Source organism: Halichondria panicea, chromosome 13, assembly GCF_963675165.1.
Source record: "Halichondria panicea chromosome 13, odHalPani1.1, whole genome shotgun sequence".
Lineage (NCBI taxonomy): Eukaryota > Metazoa > Porifera > Demospongiae > Suberitida > Halichondriidae > Halichondria > Halichondria panicea.
In genome coordinates this window covers 4,192,006-4,213,466 of record NC_087389.1, presented here as the reverse complement: position 1 = coordinate 4,213,466, position 21,461 = coordinate 4,192,006, and the positions used below count along the sequence as shown (strand labels likewise).

At 41.5% G+C, this 21,461-nt stretch overlaps 2 protein-coding genes across 3 annotated transcripts; one reads left to right on the top strand and one right to left on the bottom strand.

Annotated features, from left to right (window-relative positions):
• Positions 1–76: 76 nt before the first annotated feature.
• LOC135346271 (uncharacterized) lies at positions 77–14,493 on the top strand. 2 transcript variants are annotated; one of them, XM_064543839.1, is made up of 15 exons: positions 77–213; positions 565–887; positions 5,716–7,072; positions 7,918–8,071; positions 8,526–8,691; positions 9,358–9,519; positions 10,069–10,150; positions 10,467–10,662; positions 11,173–11,237; positions 11,328–11,405; positions 11,545–11,752; positions 12,052–12,173; positions 12,471–12,642; positions 13,128–13,213; positions 13,813–14,493. In XM_064543839.1, the coding sequence occupies exons 2-15, from the start codon at positions 571–573 to the stop codon at positions 14,425–14,427; spliced, it is 3,780 nt and encodes a 1,259-aa protein (XP_064399909.1). In that variant the 5' UTR covers positions 77–213; positions 565–570; the 3' UTR covers positions 14,428–14,493. The 2 variants fall into 2 exon arrangements, with proteins under 2 accessions (XP_064399909.1, XP_064399910.1); XM_064543840.1 differs by lacking the exons at positions 77–213; positions 565–887 and adding an exon at positions 5,412–5,569.
• A 1,554-nt stretch (positions 14,494–16,047) lies between these two features.
• Positions 16,048–21,344, bottom strand: LOC135346270 (uncharacterized). The gene has a single exon (XM_064543838.1). The coding sequence runs from the start codon at positions 20,277–20,279 to the stop codon at positions 16,206–16,208; it is 4,074 nt and encodes a 1,357-aa protein (XP_064399908.1). The 5' UTR covers positions 20,280–21,344; the 3' UTR covers positions 16,048–16,205.
• Between the last annotated feature and the right edge of the window lie 117 nt (positions 21,345–21,461).

Sequence of the window (21,461 nt, the reverse complement as noted above, 5' to 3'; positions counted from 1 at the left end):
TAGACCACGCCCCTATTATTGTGTTGATGATATTCATGAAGTGTTGTAGACCGCATGTCTGAAAACACCCCCCACACATACACATTCATACACGTACACACAAGCTGTTGTAAATTTCATGTAAAATTGAGTCCTCTTCAGTTAATTCTTAGTTTATAGCTGTAAAAGTAAAGATCTGTGACTGTAATGTGCACCTGCTACTAAACTCAACATGTAAGTTCAGGATATAAGTTTCTGTGCACGTACATATCATAGGCATGCATAGGCCTAGGATAGATTTTATAGCTACAAGCTATAAAATTGTTGCTATAAAATCACCTAGTATAATTATACATACATACATGTACGTACGTATCTATGCTCAGGTCAACTGAGTCAACTGAGCTAACTGTATAAAAAACTTAGTTGCACTCGAGCTACAATTGCTAGCTTGTGCATTGTAAGGATATTTCATTTCATGCACACAACCTATAATATAAGTAAATCTAGATCCTTAGCCTTTACTACCCGGCCTGCTATAGCGCTAGCTAAACGTGCAGCTCCATCCATTTGTTCTTTCTGCAGTTCAGAATGTCACAGAAGAAAAAGATTCACAGTGGACAGAGGTCACGGGCCATCTCCCTGAGCCCCTCTCACAACCCTAACCCTCAAGTCATTATACAGCACTTAGAGTCTCTACTCAAGCTAAGAGATGAAAAAATTACCCAACTTGAGGAAAATATTAAGAGCCAAGATGAGCATGTGCGATGCATGAAAAGAGAGAGAGACGATCTTCGTAAGCAAAATGCCATGCTTATCGGGAAGACTGCTGAGTTGTCACGGAAACAGAGTGTGGGGTCATTTGGATCACCACCGGGTCAACCAGGGTTCAGTAGACCAGTTGGAAGGTAAGAGTTATATACACGTAAAGCAGTTAAAGTGTAAGTAAGTGTGCACTCTTCGCTAAAACTTTGAGGTTAGTGTGCTTACATTGTGTGGTTTATCGTAAGCTCTTGCCACGTAAACAGGAGGTGGTTGTGTTGCTCCAACCTGGTGTGTGGCTGATGTTCTGTAGAAACAATATTCAGTAGCACTTTACATAGCCAGTACGTAAATAATTTGATGGATTAGTTATGTACCTCAGACGTTACTTGCTTGTAAATAAGCGATGATTTTGACCTACCTAAAGAAGCCATAATTTATGCACTCACATAAAAAAGAATCTGTACAGGTAGCTATTTGCCATGAAAATTAGGCTTCATTTTAAGGAGAAATACTTTGATACTTCCTACGCTTAATTGATCTGTTTTGCAATCGCGCTCTTCCAACTGTACATGTATAGTATAGTATGGGTGGTCTGCACAGGGGAGCTGTTGTTTTGTTTTACTATGGAATGCTGCCTTATTGTCATTGCAATGACAATCATGCTGCCTGCTATTCATAAACTGATAATAGGCGTGTGAATTTTTTAAATGCTTTCATGTTGTAGGTTGACTGCCAAATTATAATATTGATGTGATGCACAGCTCACATGATATAATGTCCTTAAACAGTTGAGCAGCTTCTGTGGAAGGCAAGTACTTACTGTTCAATGGATGCAATTAAGCTAGGCTAAAATGTGTGTGCAAAAGCAATAGTTAACTCATAATTATGTTTGGAATCCTGTTTAGTGAGCGTGGAATTCCTCTAGCCTGCTCTTCTTTGGATGTGTTGTCATTGTCTCGCCTTATATTTACCAACTTCTCGCCCTATGTCCAATTATCACCCTCTTATACATAGGTCACCAGTTGCTAAGCAGTGAGTACACAGGGAGATAGCAATGTCTTTGTAGTAACTTCATTATTACAGTGTTGGCAAATCAACTGCAAGCTTAATTAATAAAGTCATCGTAATGTAATGTCCCAGCATGGATGATCGAGTCATGGCACATGTTTTAGATAAACGGAGATGTTAGATTCTACAGTTTCTTGTATGGATGAGTCAATTCCCATGTTGCAGGGGCTGTGGTATGTGCCACATTCCCTGAAAACCTACTCAACATAACAACACTCGCGTTATTTTAGGAGGATATTTATAGCTGAATTGTTTCCTTGCAGCTACTTTTACCACATCCTCGTGTATGCACTGAATGACGTATCGTGTTGCTTTTTAGAGAGCTTCGCTGGGGAATTCTAAGCCATGATGTGTGTGGGTGGGAGGTCCCCAAATATACAACCATTCATTTTATAGCGATCTTTTTATGACGTTTGTTGGTATATACACATTACTTGCCCAATTTTAGTATTACGTTGCTTGCATTCTGTTACCACAGAACTGCATCAAGTGCACATGCATGTAATCTTCTAACTGCACTGCGAATAGTGGTATTTTTAGAGCAAACTTATACCATGCCAAATTTGAGTGTCTAGCTATCATGTTCTGATGAATGAGCCTAACCCACCCAGCGTAGGGATAATGGCCGGATGAATTGAGTCTTGCTGTCCCCTTGTTATTTAGGTTGAGGTGAGCCAAGTGAAGCAATTAGCTCAGGAAATAACTAGCCATGCAGATAATTATAATGGTCACCAATTAAGTGCCTCCTCATTAGACAAGTTGTAAATATCGGCTGCAAATCTATTTTAAGCGTGCTGGTATAACTTCCATAGATGATACGTACTTTGAACTATTTGGTATGCATTCTTTACTCTAGATCTACATAGCTAATCTGCCCTATTTAAAATGCTGAGTGAGGGACCCATTGTTGTGGTAGTCTCATTCCTGAACCCTGGTCCCACATTCCACCACCTCCTCCCCCATGCACCTGATGACCCCTCTCTGAACACAGCCATATGTGACCTCAAATGTTGTTTCGAGCCTGGAAATATGTGCTGACGATTGCATACGTGTATGCATATGCTGTACAGTTACTATATAATTAGTGTAGAGCGTGATATCCTACAGCGCAGTGTGATGCGTTCAGTTTACTTACGAGTCTCCAGTTTTATGCATGTCTACAAAGTTGGCATGACTGCTTGACCTAGATGTACGTATATACTGCATGTACAGTACCTCCGATGAGAATGTGTAATTATCTATGCACTTATTTATAATTGTTATTCCTCTTGGGAACTATAGCTATGTGGTTGTTTTCAGATGGGAGCTGTTGTCTGTCTCAAACTGTTTGTCAATAAGTTATCCCGCCCTACTCCTTTATAGACTATAGCGGCTGTGTGTTGACCATTTTCGTACAATTATTGAAACGTGCAGCTGCTCAATTTTTATCATCTGGCAGGCTTGTTTTGATAATTCAACAATAGCCAATGAATTGTGTATCATCTGGTTAAAGTAGGAAATTGATATATGAGCTAGTGTTCATATATAGTACTAAACTTACAATTTTATAATTACATAGCTAGTGTAATCAGAGAGATTGAGTGTATCAGGTTTCCATGGCATATGCTGGCACGTATGGTACCATATTTATAATCGCGTGTGCATATGCTTTGCTGAGATCAACTCAGTCACGCTTTGTTGTTCTTAGGAATGAGATAGCTACGTATGTGGTGTCATTTGACACCAGAAACCCTTCTCTTAAACTTCCACCGTATTACATGTAGGTATATTATATACATGATGTACGTTGTATACAGAATTTCTTCATTACCGGATGTGATAGCTTTTGTTTCTTGTTTGTCTGTTAGTGTCAAGAGTGAGAATGCTTCTTAAAATCAACACAACCCCTTTGTTGGCAAGTTGTCACGGTAATACTTACACAGTACGTGCTTGCCAAATGTGGGTGTTTCCTTTGAACTACACTAAGTAAGTGCAGTGTATGTGGTGTGAGGCCTTTTTATGTAGAGCTTCGTTCCATTTTATTAGTCTTCACATCCTTCGCCCCTTTTCTGTGTACATTTGTACGTACATGTATATGATTTTGCACAACCAATTTGAAAGCAGTTTTTGATAGTCTCGTTAGAATGTGCTAGTTGTGATAGGTGTATATACATTGCATGTACATGCATGCTGCATACAGAGGTTTTCAGGTAGGTTGAGGGAATGCTTCGGAGTGTAAAGTTACTCATGAATGTATTAAATTACTGCTGACTGTGCTGTATGTATAACTTATGTATGGGTACTTTACACTCTGAAGCATTCCCTCACCTACCTGAAAACCTCCGCAGTACATTAATGTTATTGCTCTTTTTGCAAACCAGCAGTGCATGACTGTTAATAAGAGGTGGCCTGCTAACCCAGGTCCAAACACTGTGTGGGGCTTCATTAGTACCAACCATCTGGCTGTATCATAGAGTGTGTGACCTGATTATGAGAAAATGCGATATACAGGCTTCACTGTATACAATGTACGTGTGTATGTGTGCATCCCATTCCTTATTTATTGACAATGAGTGTCCAGTTGTACAATAATTCGCTGTGAAATCTGTTTCAGTTTCCCACTCAATTCCATGGCCTCTGTGTACAGCTGCTGTTAGCCGGAGATGTTATGTCATGAACTCGCATGATTTACTGTACAGTACACTTTAATGGATGCATGGTTGGTGGGTCGAGAAAAAATGTGTTGTCAGTGGTGAAGCCAGCCTCAGGCAATATTGTCCCTCTGGCTAATTGTCAAAGTCCAGAGCTGGTGTGGCCTGTTATAATTAGGCTCTTTTGTTTTCAAACTCTCTGTAACTTCAGACATTTTCCTCTATATCCCATTATGCCCTTCCTACTGTACGTGTGAAGTGTTTATGTGTACAGTTCTTAATTGTATTGACGAACAAATTGTACAAGAGCGTTGAATTAAATTATCAGCACGATCTTTAAATATTGGCACATAATTATACTCGCTATAATTTATGCATAATGTTGGCATGCAGCGTAAACTGTCCTCAAGCCAAGTGACACCACCTTTCCCAAGTACAGTACAAATTGGATGTTAATATAAGGCCAATGACTTGTTACAGGGAAGGCTTTAATGTATGCATGGTTGAGTGCTCCCTAATTAATTGGTACAGTAATCCCAGGACCACCACCCATGTACTCCTAGCCTTTCCTGAGCCCACACCACACTTAAATGGCCTGAGGTGCAAATATGTCATAGAGACAATCTGCTGGTTATGTGTTCACTCCTCTCACTTGTCAGTCTGTCTGCTATGCCTGGTATGTACATGTACCTTATACCTGACTGTACTATATACAGTCTACTGGACGTATCACTCTGTATACTGGCCAAAATGGTACACCGTGAGAAATTTTTCCACTCAGCAAATTTCCAAATGCCCAGAATATCCAAATATATCTGTATGCCCAAGTACTGCCTTGAGGTTCGATGTAACGGTGCAGTGCTGTGGTGTGGTGTGTTACAATATGTCGTGACTATGGTGGTTGTTGTGGTAAAGATGGCCACTGATTGTGTGGTCGTGATGCAATGAGTGCTTCCTGCTGACTGTGCAAATTGTGCAGCTGTTATTATTATTATTTTGCAAGAGAGCTGATTAATTAACCTAGCCTAGCTAGCTACCAGTGTTGGCTATAGGAACTGGCTGGTGTTGCTAGCTAAACTTAGCTCTTTGTTGTAGTCCTGCATGGTCAAGTATCTGTGAAGCTGAAGGTACTAAGGTGTACTATAGCCACAGGTCATTAGCTGCTAGGAATGTACAACTTTGTAATCTGCTAAGTACGTATGTATGAATGTAACTACGTTTCTAAACGTGTCTACACACCACACACTAACCCCCTCCCCCCTCACACACACAGGTCACAGACGCTACGTCCCGGTCTCCCACCTTCCTTCGAACTACCCGACATACCCCCTCATTTCACACCCCCTGGAACACGTAGACCCCTCCCCACGTTAGCCAAACCATCCCTCGCTCCAAAACCATCCCTCGCAATCCCCCCCACAGAAGATAGTGAGACTGACTACTCGGATATGGAGGAAGAAGATCAGTTGAAAATCACTCAAAAACAAAATGGCAGTGATAAAGAGTTGCCTATCAAGACCTCCTCTGGCAGCTCGACACCTATTGTTGGTGAGAATCGAGTGCATGCGGTTGCTACGAACGGATCACCTGCTCCGAACAGAGCTTACACAAATCAGAATGGGACTCAGAATACTGGAATGGAGAGCCCGATTATACCAAAGCCAAAGTCTTCAGGCAGTGGGGCGATTGCACAGCATCTGAAACACATACTGAACAAGAAAAGCTCGGAGAAAGAGACAATGAAAACGTCACCAAAAGAGAGTAGCTCGACTGAAAGTGGCGAGAGTACTCCAGTTTCTAAATCTGCTCCCAATACTGATGATTTTGTCGTGGTAGAAGGTCGATCCTCAATTCGAAGCAATGTATCTTCCATCAGTGAAACCTCAACCGGCACAGACATTGAATCGAGCATTGACACCAGCACACCACTTGTGTCTCCTACAAGCTCTTTATCTACAAACAAAATGGTGAAGAATCCGTTGGCACAGTTGCGATTGAATAATGATGAAGACGTGATTCAATGCAGAGGGTACACTATGCGCTCACGCACGCATACTCTGGCTGCACTACGCTACAAGGGAAAGAAACCAATTGAACGTGGGAGGCAGAGATTGACGGATATAAAGAAAGAAGAGAAGAAGGGGCAGCCGAAGATAAAGCGACAAAGTTCGCTCACAAACCTCAATACGATTGGTGTGGATTACGAACTAATCTCACCGGAAATTGCTTGCTGGATTCGAGGCAAGATCATCCGCGATTTGGAGAACAAGTACGGTGGCTCTGAAAAAGCCAACAAGGCTGCGAGCAAGATACAGCGCATGTATCGGGAGTACAAACTACAGTCACGTTTCAAAGAAATCCGTCGTGAGAAACACCGTCGAAACCGCGCCCATTCGATGCGAACTCCAGGTCGTCGGCCAAGCATCTTAAACAAGAAACGTCCAAAGTATCGTCGTGAAACCAGTACCCCGAGCGTTACCGACCCACTCTTGAAGGCAAGGGAGGCGTCTAAACTATTAAGCAAGGAGCGGACTGGCCACACCCATTCAGGGACACGTCTGGAGCTGGTCCAGGAGAAGAGACAGAAGGTGGTGGAATTGGTAGAGGTTACACTAGAGGAAGAACTTGAGGTATGTAATGTAGGAGTCTTTATTCTGTTTTTGTGCTGGTGGAATTGCTATACATGCATGTACATGTACATGTGCATGTGCAAAGTTTACGTATCACATGAAGCACATGTACATGTAGCATGCTATTGCAAAGGCTGTCCCTTATAAGCAGATGGCTTCATAACATATGTTTTTGTTACCATAACTTGAATGGTTTACACTAACTTAAGAATGTTTCCTTCAGTAAAGCTGTATAATTATGCTGCTTCTTGTGTGAGAGCTTAAGAGGCTTAATACAAATGCTAGCTGCTTGTTTAGAGTGCTTGCTTGACACAGTTGTGCTAACACAGAAGTTTGTTGTTCAAAGTTTACGTCTTGCGAGTCACATGTCCTACATGACTAGTTTAAGCTGAAGTTGTACTAGGAATTCCTGTAACTGAAGTGCTGCTTTGTGTGTGTGTGTTTGCTATTTCAGTTATTGTTTAGATTGTGGTGTTGATTGTTCAACATGCGTATTGTAGAATAAGGAGTGCATCGATCGATCATGATTCATCCACAAAGCATTCCGTTTCCTTGTTAGATCTGCTGCCTGGTACAATAGCTTGTGCTGACATTGTAGTGTGGATTGAATGAATGAGTACTGTACTGACACAATGAGTCTGTTATCATAACGATACACACAGCATGCACACACACGTGCATATACACTATACACTACTCAAAACTAAATGGTTTTCCATCGATCACGCACACTTTTTGCTAGCTACACTAATGGTTCCCAAAGGCACACACACCATGCTACAGTAACCTCTGTTATAACCCCCCCTCACACACACACACACACACACACACACACACACTCTCAGGCGACACCATTAGACTTGTCGCAGGTGGTAGTGAACATAGAGGGGGCGTGTGAAGACGAGTCATCGACTGACCCCCGACTTGACAAGACAGACGGGATCACAGGTGCCTTCTCCACTGGAGACATCAGCAGACCTCTCAGCATATTCTCCACTGGTGAGTTCAGTTGATAACTAGCTCTGTCTTTGCTATAATGCCGTCTGTCTTTTGCTGCAATGTACTTGTGATAGCTTGCAGACCAGGGTCAATTGATAAATGCAATGTGTGTGTGTGTGTGTGTGTGTGTGTGTACGCTTGCAGAGTGACCATTAACCTGCTCTTAGACTATTGGTTAGCTGACTATTGTCGTGTGTTAATGTACATTGTACGTCTGTAATAAAAGAGACTTTCTGATGAGAGCGTACTATTATGCTTATTCATTGCCTCGCTGGACTGTTTCTTCCATAACTAGTCTTCCAGTATTTAATAAGACTCCTCGTCCTCATTGAAACATTTCTGACAGGCCATTAAATATTTTCCTATCTTTAGAATCATGTGTACACACTTGTACATTCATGTATATATTCAATATACGTTACCCCCCCCCACACACACACATTTGTGTCTCTAGGTTCCCGGTCGAGTACTCCGGTGAGTGTGAACATTGAAGATGGTCGTGATAGGAGGGCATCAGAGGCCACACCCCCTGTCTGTAATGTACAGAAGTTTCAAGCTCGCAAGTTCAGCATTGACACGATCAAACAGAAGAAAAATATCGGAGTGAACCACTTCAACAGGTCAGTACATGCACTTGTGCATGCATGGCTTGTATGCTGTCCTCGTAATGTTCAGTGTACATGTATGTGTACGTCAGTAGTACTGAATAGAAAACAGCTTGACTCACCTTCTAATTGAACTTGTTTTTGCTTTGAGAATGTAACGTGCGTGTATTGCATGTGTACATGGGGACCATCTGAGACTGCATGGTACTGATTGCACTCTGTTGTTGACAAGCTGTCTTGTTGTGCAGTATCTCGTGTTGTCATGAATCAGAGGGTTGATGGAATGCATACATCTGTATACCTGCTTGTTAGCAAGCTTTCAATTCAGGTTGTCTTCTAATCACAGCTGTACATGTACATGTATGTCTGTGCATGCCCTCTTAAATACGACTAATGGCTGTCACAAATCACTGTCTACATGACTGTGCATGTACATCCTCTACAATGCATACCACCGCTTTATTACAGCCATTGTTAGTCTGCCCAAGGGTGGCCTGGTTTTGCTGGTTTTGTCTGTAACCTAGGTATTATATGGTTTTGTCTGAAGTTATAGACACAATTAATCTTTAGATTTATGTTGCAATGTGGCTTCAAATGAATATGGTGCGCGCATACATGTCTCTCGTACACATGTGCAGTCACTTTATACACCATGTGCACACACCACACACACGCCCACAGGAAGCCGACCAAAGGCATCCAGTACCTGGTGATGTCGGACATCTTGGAAGACGACCCTCGCTATGTCGCAGAGTTCCTAATGAGCCATTACGGACTGAGCAAGGAGAAGATCGGAGAGTTTCTGGGAGAGATCAACTCAGACTTCAACATGGCCGTGCTAGAGTGAGTGTGTGATGTGTGATGGTCATGATGTGTGGTGTGTGAGGGTTGTGAGAGGGGTTAGGATTGAATTAGAGCTTAGTGCAAAAGTGTGACCATGGTTTGTACACGTATATTGTGTAGTCACGTATATTGTGTAGTAATAGTTACTGTACCATTAAAGGGACTTCACTCTTATTAGGCTATACACGTGCACCTAAGTCTAATGGCATTTACAGTAGACAATGGAGATCTTCCCACGATAATCCCCCGTAGCAACTCATTGTTGAAGCAGAGATATTCCCACATGATTCTCAATGCACAGTATTTAATTTGTGTCCCGTATTAGCTCAGGACTTGAACGAACAGTATCTATATCGTACGTACATTGTACATGTACGTGGTTAAGGTGCTTGGTTTTTTAGGGCTATTAAATTTCTTATAGCTTTTGAGCTGTCAGTGAATTTATGCGCCACTGAGACATAGCCACCCACTGAGACATAGCCACTAAAGCCTTCTACTAAATTTATGCTTTGTTGAATAGTGTTGAACCACTCCCCCTCTTGTTGCTAGGTGTCTGGTGGAGCAGATGGACATGAGAGACAAGCCAATAGACGATGCGCTGAGACAGTTTCAACAGATCTTCAGAATGCCGGTAGGTTTGGAATACATACATGTATACGGTGTATAACGTGCCTTACAAAGCCTAACAATGTTTACTTTGAGTGTCTATAACTTCATCAATTATCCAATGTCAAGCATTTTGTTTTTCTACCTATAAAGTTACTTTTGGGTCCAAATAAAGGCACAAGGAGTGCATGAAAGCACTCCTGGTCATGTACATGTGTGTACTTATATTTTACTGAAGGCCCGCCTATAAACTGGAGTTTGAAATGTCTGTCATGTTATAGAATTGTCTCAGAAAGAGAGAGAAAACTTTTAACTACTAGCACCCCACCCCCACCCCCTAGGGAGAGGCACAAAAGATTGACAAGATAATGGAGGTGTTTGCGCTGGAGTACTACAAGGCTAACAAGGATGCACAGATTCGCTCTGACGACGCTGCCTACATGCTCTCCTTCGCTATCATGATGTTGCACACGTCCCTGCACAATCCGTCCGTACGGTCACGCATCACCAAGAAACAGTGGATCACCATGAACAGAGGTGAGTGGGTGGGGCTTATAAACTAGGGGAATCCCATTGTGTACCACTTTGGTGGGGAAAGTTGAAAAAACAGAATACTTACAAAGTGTGTATTGGTGATTCATTGCCAACATTTCCCAGTGTTCTTTTATCACGTAATTGCTTGTTTACAAGCTTAGCTGTGCTCTATCAGCAAATGTGCAATATGGAAGTTCCAATGGCGTATTAGCCACAATTATATTATTCATAATTAGATCAGTGGATGCCTTTCCCACTAACACCCTTAGTCTACCGTCACTAACAAGGATTGTGTTGATATCGTTTACTTCCGTGATGCTCTGTTACAATGATGTACAGTACAGTGAATGTTTCTCGTCTGTATTCGATGGTCGTTTCACATGCCTGTACATTTTGCTTGTACATGACTTTACGTACGTACATGTATATATCCGGGTCTTTCCTCCCCCAATTTAGATAAACTGTTTTCATTTTCATGTTTAATAATTTGTTCTCGCCTTCATAATGCTCCAGGTTGTAACGAGAGTGAGAATTTCCCCGAGACAATGCTCACTGACGTCTACGAACGAATACTCACTGTAAGTTATCGATTAAATATAGTTTAGTATTAATTTTCATTCAGCCTCCGCACTATAATACTGTCTCAACGTTAACTCTCTTGTTTTTAGCATGAGTTCACCACTGGTGCGGATCACACTGACAAGGTTATAAAGATTGAGAAGCAGATCACCGGCTCCACAACAGTCGTGAGTAAACATAATTATAAGAAACGTACAAAAGTAGATCTATTACTCCTGTTCTCATTAGCTAGGGGCCTAAGTGGTTTTCATAGCTCACAATTTCGCATGCATACTACTACTGGTTGGTTAACACACACACACACAGAAACTGGCCAACCCACAGCGTCACTTTCTGGGAAAGTTCTCGGTCAACGAGGTCACTGACCCGAACAGCAAGTCATTCCGTAGCCATCGACGAACACTGTTCACGTTCTCTGACCTGCTCATTGTGTGCAAACGCAATCGCAGCGAGTATGCCTTCAAAGAGTCTTTCTTTCTACTCAACCTGATGCCCATCAGCTTTGAGACTCATTGTAAGCCTATTCATACATGCACACGCACTGAAGTGAAACCTCTTTTATAAGGGACACATTTGAGAAACAATACAGAGGTGGATTTTTGTTAAGGGGTTGTTTAGTACGGAGGTGGCCTTTGTTCAGAGGTAGTTTACTTTGTACCACAAACTGTTCATTTGGTACATGCCTGGCCTTTATATCAATTTATTCAGTGGTGGTCGTTAAGAGATGTTCCACTGTAATACTTTGGTTGTGAGGCTGACCATCAACTTGGGACACGTGCATACTAAACTCTAACCAATGCCCCTCCCCTTCAGATTACAAGTACGGTGTTCAGATCCACTCGTCGATGGAGGAGAAGATTGTAATGCAGTTTAACTGCGACTCCTCACAGGACAGGGAGAACCTTCTATCCATTCTAGAGGACGCCATTGCTGAGGTGAGAGATTGTTACTGCAGTGGCTACATGTATATGTTTGTAGATATGTGTATGTGATTAGCTACTTCGTCTTGTACATGGAGTACTTTCTTTTTCATTGGCTCATAAATCCAATGCAAGAGACTGGTATCATCTGTTTACGTACATGTAGCTACTGTAACAGTATAATTATAAGTTTGTACAATGTACTAAGTGGCCTTGTTATCCAAGCTGTACATAATTATTATAATAAATCTCTCTCCTTTATCAACCCCCCTCCCCTCTCCACATACACCACACACACACACACACACATAGTTGAATGTGATGGAGACGGAGCGTATTGCTGAACTAGGCACCACACTTGCGGCCAAATCTGGTCAGGATAAGATAACTCACGGGGGCAGTGTGAAGGTCAGTCACAGAGTCAGTCGAGGGCCGGGAGACCTTGTGGATTCTTACAACGACAGCAATGAACAAAGTGGCTATGGTGAGTACTGTAACTGTATGTACAGTGGACACTATAATATAGTATCTAGAGGGTTAGCTTTTGTTGTGGGTTGGGTTTATGCATGAAATACATGTAGAGTGAACCAAAAATAATCTTGTCGCATGTGACAATAATTGATGCGTGTGTGCGTAAAACTTACTCCAGTAGGATATGGCCCATCTTGTTGTGACCTGCATGGGTGCTCGGCCTTTTTATATTGCGGTGTGGCCATAATCCACTGTTGTATGATGACAAACATAGCTAGTGCACTGTACAATTTAGGAGGACTTGGTAATTAACGCTTTTTCAAGTACAATGTACACAAGTCATACAGTCATATGTACATGTACGAGGTGCTTGAGGATTGTGAAACCAAAGCAAAATTGTTGACCTCATTGAAATAATAGCCATATTTTATAATTATTGTTGTCTACTCTATTAATTCAATGACTTATGCACATGTACTTCTTTTCTCTCGTACTCAGTACCTGGAGTGGGAGACATTGCAGTGAACAGTGAGACCTATCACCACAACTGCTTCAGGGAGACTCACCCTGCTGTCAAGAAAGAGGTATATACTCGACAGTCTTGTACTGTTCTTACTAGCTTCATCTATACATGTGTGCTTGAACTGTAGTTAGCCCTGAATTTGTGTTTAACGTTTTCTTCTCAAGATACATTCTACATAGTTAGCTTGGTTGAAAGTACATGTATGCTACTATAATTATGGCTCTACCATAGAAATTGGATTATTAGCGCGTACGTATACTCGATTATAAGCTAGCTTCTAAGCAACTGGTTTTTATAGTCGAATTGATTCAGAAGCGCTTTTCCAATTATGCATAGACAGCGTAGAATTGATTCATGGTAGGCGCTATAGCTGGTATCCATCTGGTGGTAAAATGAAAGATACACGTACATAGTATATAATGACTCGTTAACCTAGCTCGCTCACTTTCCATAATGAAGCTAGCTGGCTAGCGAGTCATCACTCGTCACAAGAGACATCTGTTTGTTGGATGGGGCCTGAAAATGGCTGCATTATATTATTATAAACGCGTTGAGCTCTGCTATTGACCCCATTACATGTAGCTCGTAATTAGATTCTATGCGATATAAGTATAATATTGATTCACATTAATTTTACAATTTTTCTTGATCTGATCACAGAATCGAACGTCTGGTGACTCTGGATTTGATTCCCAACAGCCCACCCCCTCTCCATCCCCCACTGAGCCCATTCGCTACACACCCTCCGAGTCACCTTCCCCCACACATACTACGTACCTTACACCCAACCCAAGCGCCACGTCCTCCCCCACTCATGTCACACCCTCACACACCATCTACCTCACGCCCGACTCCTCCACATCACACACTCTCCCATCTTCTCCGGCACACTTGACACCAGGTAACACCGGTCCACCACGTTCCAAGAGTAGTGATGCACTTCGAACTCTGACAATAATCCCCAGCCCTGCCCACAGTCGCTCACCCAGTGCAGAATTGTTCCGAGACACGAAACAAAATGCTTCCAGTTCGAAGAAAGTCAAAAAATCCGGTGCCAAGCGAGAGTCATCTAAAAAGAAAAGTGGTGTCGGCTTGTTTGGATTTGGACGAAGCAAGACACCCTCGTCCCCTGCTCGGAGGCGTGGCTCCTCCCCCAAGGAAAGACGAGGCTCACTGACTTCAAAAACCTCTGACAGTCTGGACCTACCGAAGGAGGGAATTGTAGAGACTCGAACTAGGTCTAGTAGCTCTGTGGACTTGACCAAGGTTACTTAGTGATTCATGTGTACACTTTGTATTATTTTTAATGCTGATTAGCAAATCATGTGTCTTTTTATTGCACTTTTGTTGGATTGTATATAATTACTTTGCCAGATTGCATGTGTAATAATTAAGTATGTGTAGAGTAGACTACCAAATATCGTCAGACGTCACTGGGACTACTAGCCAGCGAAAATGTGGATAGCCACTTATTGGTGTGTATAGTTATAGTTAGATCAATCTCGTTTTGTTCGTGCATTATACGCACTTTTAGCGACGAAATTCGGTAGTCTACTCTACCGTAGTTTTTTTTGGGGGGGGGGGGAGAGCTATAGGGGGGACAAATTTAAATGTACAAGCAATAGAACAATCATGTATGCAGAGAACAAGAATAATGTTCTGAATCAGCAGATGTGCCCTTCCGCCAGGAGATCATTGGGCTGGCATGGTTCTTCGATCTGCTGCGTGGTATTTCGATGAGCGTGCACCTCGGATGGACACGATGGAGACTCTCAGCAGCATGCAGGCCGGGCAAAGCTTATAGTTTGCACCTGATCCGATGGATTGTTTGTTGTACTAACAGCTATATCTGGTTAACAGAGGTCTGTCACAGAGTGGCAATTGAATCACATCTCCAACCGCTCACTGGAGAACACCTATCATACAATTCAGCAATCACTGAGGACGGAGCAAGATTGGATGTTGCCATGTTTGGCTTCTGGGGCGGGCGATTCGAGAAGGCATTTCTAGATGTTAGGGTATTTTTAACCTAAGCGCCAGATCGAACCATAGAAGCTCACTCACAGCAGTATACAGAAAGCACGAATAAGAGAAGAGACACCAATATGAACAGAGAGTTCGGGAAGTGGAGTATGCATGCTATACCCCATGCACTAGTAATGTCAACCACAGGAGGGATGGGGAGAAGTGCGAATACGTTCTACAAAAGTCTGGCAGGCATGATGACTGAAAAGAGGAGCACTGAATATATGTAATATGTAGCAGGTAATTTTCGTTGGTGCAAAATTTCGTACGAACGAACCATGTACAGCTCAGGATAGCTCAGGATAAGACGTTGAACCCATGCCAATTACTTACACACTGATTATCATGACGTGGAAGACCTAATGAGAATATTGATGGGATCCTACGGCAGGGAGATCATCAGTCCACCTCCTGCCACACTGGATCAGTGTTTGTATTATAGACTATAATATAATGCTATAATATAGATCTAGTGCCGCCCGAACGAAGTGTGTGTTTGGTGGGAGTGCATGGTATATAGCAACGTACCTGTTGTAATGACACTGGAGTTAATTAGAATCCTCCTATTAGGAGGGTCCTCCACCACAACATTCTGTCCAAGGCAGGTAATACAGGTATATAAAAAATGTACAATATCTATCCTCATCTCCTGGAGCCCGCCGTCCAGCCCCACTATTGTCAGCACAAGTACACCCATCAGTAGTAGGTAGGCTATAGCTACTGGATCATCATCGAGTCATAATTATTATAGGCCACCAATTAACGGTTTTGCAGTATATATACATGTACAGGTATAGGCTGAGGTAGTGAGCCCCACCCACCCCTCATTTGCACACTAGACCACCCACCTCATTACAGACAACTTGCCATGTAAACAATCATACAAATAGCACTAGCAACAACATAAAAGCAATCAAGAGTGTCCAATAGTTTGCTATAGTACTGTAAAGCTAGTGTTCCTAGGCTGTGGGAGTGGCAGTGTTGACCACAGAGAGGGCATGTTTAATATGACTCTACAATGCTACATATTAATTTGTCCCATACGATTTCACTTTAGGTTTATTTTCGCCGCTCAGATTCAGTATCGGAACCAAAGGGGAAGGATCACTGTAGCAAAGAGCTGATGCACCACTATATTTTTTATCACAATCCTTCCTACCCTCACTTGCTGTCTCCTTGCTATGGCTTGCCGACGGTGGCATGGCTTTGTATGTGTTTCGCCTCCGAGAACGTGCAAATAACAGCTCATCTTCATTGTGAGCATTGTCATAATTTTCGTTATCGCTTTCTTCTATCAGAACTTCACTAACTGTTGGTCGATTCCTTTGTTGGCCATCTCTCTGTCTCCCAGGGGAAATTGACAAATCGTCATGATCACTTTTATTCAGATTATCTGCAAGTTCGTCTTCAGAAGTGGTTCTTCCCAACAAAAGGTTTATGCAATTTGAAAGACTTTTTTTATGCTGCTGCCCAACCAAGCTCCAAACCAAGTAGCAGAGCATATATAAGAGAGGGATGAAAACTAAGATGTATTGAATAATGAAGGCAGTGGAAGGTTCAAAGTCAACAGTTTGGCCATTCAACTTGAAGTAAATGTAAAAACTGAGAGCATTGATTATTGCAAGGTTTCCAAGGATAAGAAGATCGACATAATTCAAGAAGTTGAGCTCTTCTTTATAAGGCCAACAAACTGCTACTAATACTATAAAGATTGTACACGCTATTTGTTGAGACATAAAGCGTTGTATTGAGTCGTGTGTGCTAATGTAAACAATGTTGATGGAATATCGAAACAGAAAGTAAATACCGGCAAAGAATCTGCGATTGTCTTTGTAACACCCTTGGAAAATGTCAAGAAGAATATGCACTTTATCAGCAGGGTAGCGTTTCCATAGTCCCGGACAAGAAATGAGACATTTCTCAAACCAGATAACTGGATAATGAAGTAAAAACAAAGGAGGTAGAGTGATGATGACTAGAACAATAATCGCAGGGAAAAAGTACTTCAATTGATATTCTTCATCTTTCATTGCAAACTGTCCGGCAAAGTAGACTCGGTTCGATTCTACTGCCCACCCAGTTGCATTGTACACAGGGTTACTCCTGATTATGTAAGCAGAGGTAAGCCCAAGCTTTGTGTATGAAAGCATCCAAAAGGCAGCAAAAGCATGCAAAAGGTTTTCACCGGACTTCCACTTTGTTAGGAAATTTTCTGCAGTTGTGGTTACTTGTGATGGAGCGATTCTCTTGCAACACTTTCGTAGCTTGAAGCAAAGCAGTACAATCAAGATCATTGCCAATGGTGTTAGTGCAACACCGTAGTCCAGCTGCAAGACGTCCAAAGCATTTAGATCAGAGTTGATGCAAAAGCGATTGCAAAGATTCTCAATGAATTCAAGATTGAATAAACCATACGGAAGTCGGTATGCTTTCTTGAGTCCCACTGAATGTGGCAAAAATCGATCCAGTTTTATGTGACCATCTGCATCAATGTTGAAATTGCTCGATATTACTTGGCTGTAAAAAATGAAAGCATTGGCACTACCTGTAGTCAACCGAACCCCAAATATGATCATACAAGAAAATAATAGTAGCAGTGGTGCGTACACGGTGAATATGTACATAACTATGTGAATAGCCATCTTTTCCTTCTTACAATCAACACAGGTCGGTATGTCCGAATTCACAGCATGCCCATAACCACTGTTACAAACTCCGCATGAAATACCACTACTGTTCTTACAAATGTTCTCTAGACCCTCTGGAGTAGTAACGTTGAATTTCACCCCACTCTCTTTAATGCTGCAATAGCCAGAAGGACATAAGGTAACAACTAAAGGATTCTCTTCAATGGATTCATTCACTTTTAAACGACCCATCCAATATCCACTAGAAAGAAATGATTCAAAACGAGTCTGACTACACGTTAATGTTCCCCGATACGTGTAGTTTTTGTGACAGACACATTTTGAAGACGAATTGTCTGTTGACGGCACAAACCCAGGTGGACAATTCAGCAGGCTGGCATTGAAGTGTACGTGCCAGGAGCGACCACCTATTGTATAAAGACGAACTCTTGCCTTGGAGCTGTGTAACCCATTTAGCACAAGTGTCTCACCCGAGATGTAGCTGTACTGAGAGTCAATGGAAATGCTAGAATTATTACCTTCAGGTTTCACATGTGCTGCAAATACTGTTAAATTTCTAATTTCGTGTCCGAGATCGTCAAAAACTCTGAAGTGTAATGAGGAAACTTTTCCTGGGATTGTTGAAATGTCATGTTGTAGTGCATTATCAATCCATCCAGGTTCTGTGGTGATTTCATCAGTGCAATTAACCCTCGTACCATTGCGGTAGTACAACCATTGTTTTGGCAAGCAAAGAATATTTTCAGTGCGATTCAGTCGGCAAGGTAAGATAGAAGTTGAAAAAATTGTTTTCCCTGAGATAGCTGCAGAATTATTAATGAAAGTGAAAGAGGCCTGCCATTTATCAGGGTGGATAAATACTTCAACAGGTCGAGCAAAACAATTGAAGTAAGCATTGAGGTTTTCTTGCTCTATGTATGCATTGTAAATTGCTCCCCCCTGCAAGGATGCATGGTTACTATCAAAGATCATGTCCGAATAGTCATTCACAATCAAATCTGCAGCACCTAAGAGAACTATGGCACCACCATTCGCTCCGTGATTTCTAGTAAAGAGTGCGGTGCTATTGATGAAAGCAACGTAGGTCCCAACTACAGCCAAAGCTGAGCCAAAGTTATCAGTGAACTGGATATTGCCCTCGAAACTTATCGGTACCTTGTTTGTGTACACTGCTCCCACACCATTGTGGTAAACTGCTTCTTTACTTGCTTCTATTCTATTTTCAGTAAACTTTGTATTTGAAATTATAAAAGTTGGTGGTTTAGTTTGAATTCGTAGAGCAAGCAATGAAATACAAACAGCTGTACCAGCATTACCCCTGTTTTCAATAAAACTCGAATCTCTAATTTCTATTCTCAGCAAATCTTCTTTCATATCGGTGTGTGCTATAGGGCTAATCGACAACCCTCCTCCACTGCTGGCTCTGTTGTTGCTAAGAGTGCAGTTGTCCAGGGTGACACTGTTACTACCTTGGGTTGAATTTGAGTTTAGATGTTCTAATCGTATTCCACCACCAAATGTCACTATTTTCTCAATAAAACACCAGTTATTATGAAAAACACAATTCCGTAATTGTATATTGTTGTTCACAGAGGAATATTCGATATTCAAAAACAATCCACCACCACACTTGGCCTCATTCCGAATAAAACGAGAGTATTCAATGTGTATTTGAACCTTAGTTCTGTTACTCTGTAGTATGATAGACATACCTCCTCCATATGTGTTTTTATGGTAATGCCTTTGCAAAGGAACACAAGATTCATTGTCTCTGTTGTTGACTACTGAATTCTCATCAAATATGCAAAACTGAAACAAAAATTTAATTGTACTATTCGAAGAACAATTCTCACTTGTGTGTACATGCACTCCACGCCCTAAGGGTCCATTGTGATCGAATCGAGAGCTAATCACTTTGTTCACACCCACTGTATCCAACATAACTAGGGCACTTGCATTACTGCTGTATGAGATTCGTATATCACATAAACTGACATTCGAACAATTGAAAAAGAATAGGGCAGCTCTGTTTCTGTACCAGTGAGCATTCTCGTTTGTCACTCCGGTGTTAAACGAACAGTTCACTAAAGAAATGTTTGCAATGCATAGAGAAGAGGATCTGTTGAAAGACAATCCACTTTCATGATTTGTGCACTGTATAACAGTGTCATTGTACGATAGTCCACTTCCAATGATTGATAGGTATACACTATTTGTTAATGCTAGAGATGTATTCAGATAGTGTTTCCCAGTTGAAAGTTGATACTGAGTATTATTTCTGGCTGACTCCAATGCATAGTTGAGAGTTTTACAAGGGAAGAGTATAAATTTGTCACTGATACAATCAGGAGAGTCTTGCCCTTCTGTTCCATTGATGATGACTGTTTTACCATAATCGTTAGGGCAGCAGATGACAATTCCTATCAATTGTAGAGCAATTAGTTGTGACAGCATTCTTATGAGCACTTACAGCTACACTAGTCGGCTATCTTCTTATAGTTGAATCAATGTAAGTTTAGATAATAATCATCGCTTGCATGTGTTCGATGTTATTCTTTCAATATGGAACTACCACAACATGCAAAGTGAATCATTGACATTAGAAACCTTGAAAACAAACGTGCATACATAATTATAAATTACGAAGCAGTTAACGCGAAAATAAAAACTGGGATAAACTCCCACGCACCGGTATTTCACATGCAAAGATATTGGTAGGTGTGGTTTCCTAGCATTGAACCGTGAATATTAGAACCCACGAACATTTCTGCTGAGGGCTTTGTAGCCATGCAAATAGCGAAAATGTGCACCCGCTATACTGTAGTGGGAAATCATTCTATAGGTGAAAAAACGGGGGTGATAAAAAAAGTGATTATTAAAGGCATTCAAAAGTGACGTCATACAAGTTTCAACACTATTCATATCGTAACATCGAAATGTTATATTAATTTACTGTGTTTATTTATAACAGGCCAGCTGTAGTTACAAAGCTGTTGAGAAAGAAACACTTTTTGCATTCAAACTTGCCTACTTTTCTTTTCAAAATGTACATGTACCTATTTTTCCCAGCATTATTCTCAATAATGCTCAGGAGTACCTATGATTTTTTCCTAAAATTATGCTAACAAAGCCACCAGGGCATACTGAAGGGCGTGTATGTAGCCACATCTCATTACTGATGTAACTAGAGCACTGAAGTGCTAACCCTCGGCTGTTGACATGAATAAACAGATTTATAAAAACCAGAGGAGACAGCTTTACTCCGAGTAAATAAGCAACAACCTACAATTTTACTTTTAATAGAGACCGGTAAAGGATCACTTCAGCTGCAAATATGTACATATACCTCGAATAAAAGTCGCGTGTAGAGCTAGGCAACTTACAAAGCTTCTTAGCTTTGGCTCACTTTTATACAACAACGATGCTTTAAACAACGAAATCTGCCACTTTTAAAACTAATAACTTGTTGTGTGGAGGCTATCCATGCATGCTGTAAACGCAGTGCTATGGCAGCCAAGTGAGCAGGCTCAGATGTCACAAACAGACAGACAAACCAACTGACTACTATACCCGTGGCCGCTCATGCACGCCTCGGGTAATAATTATACTTTTTCCAAGATTTACATGTATACAGTA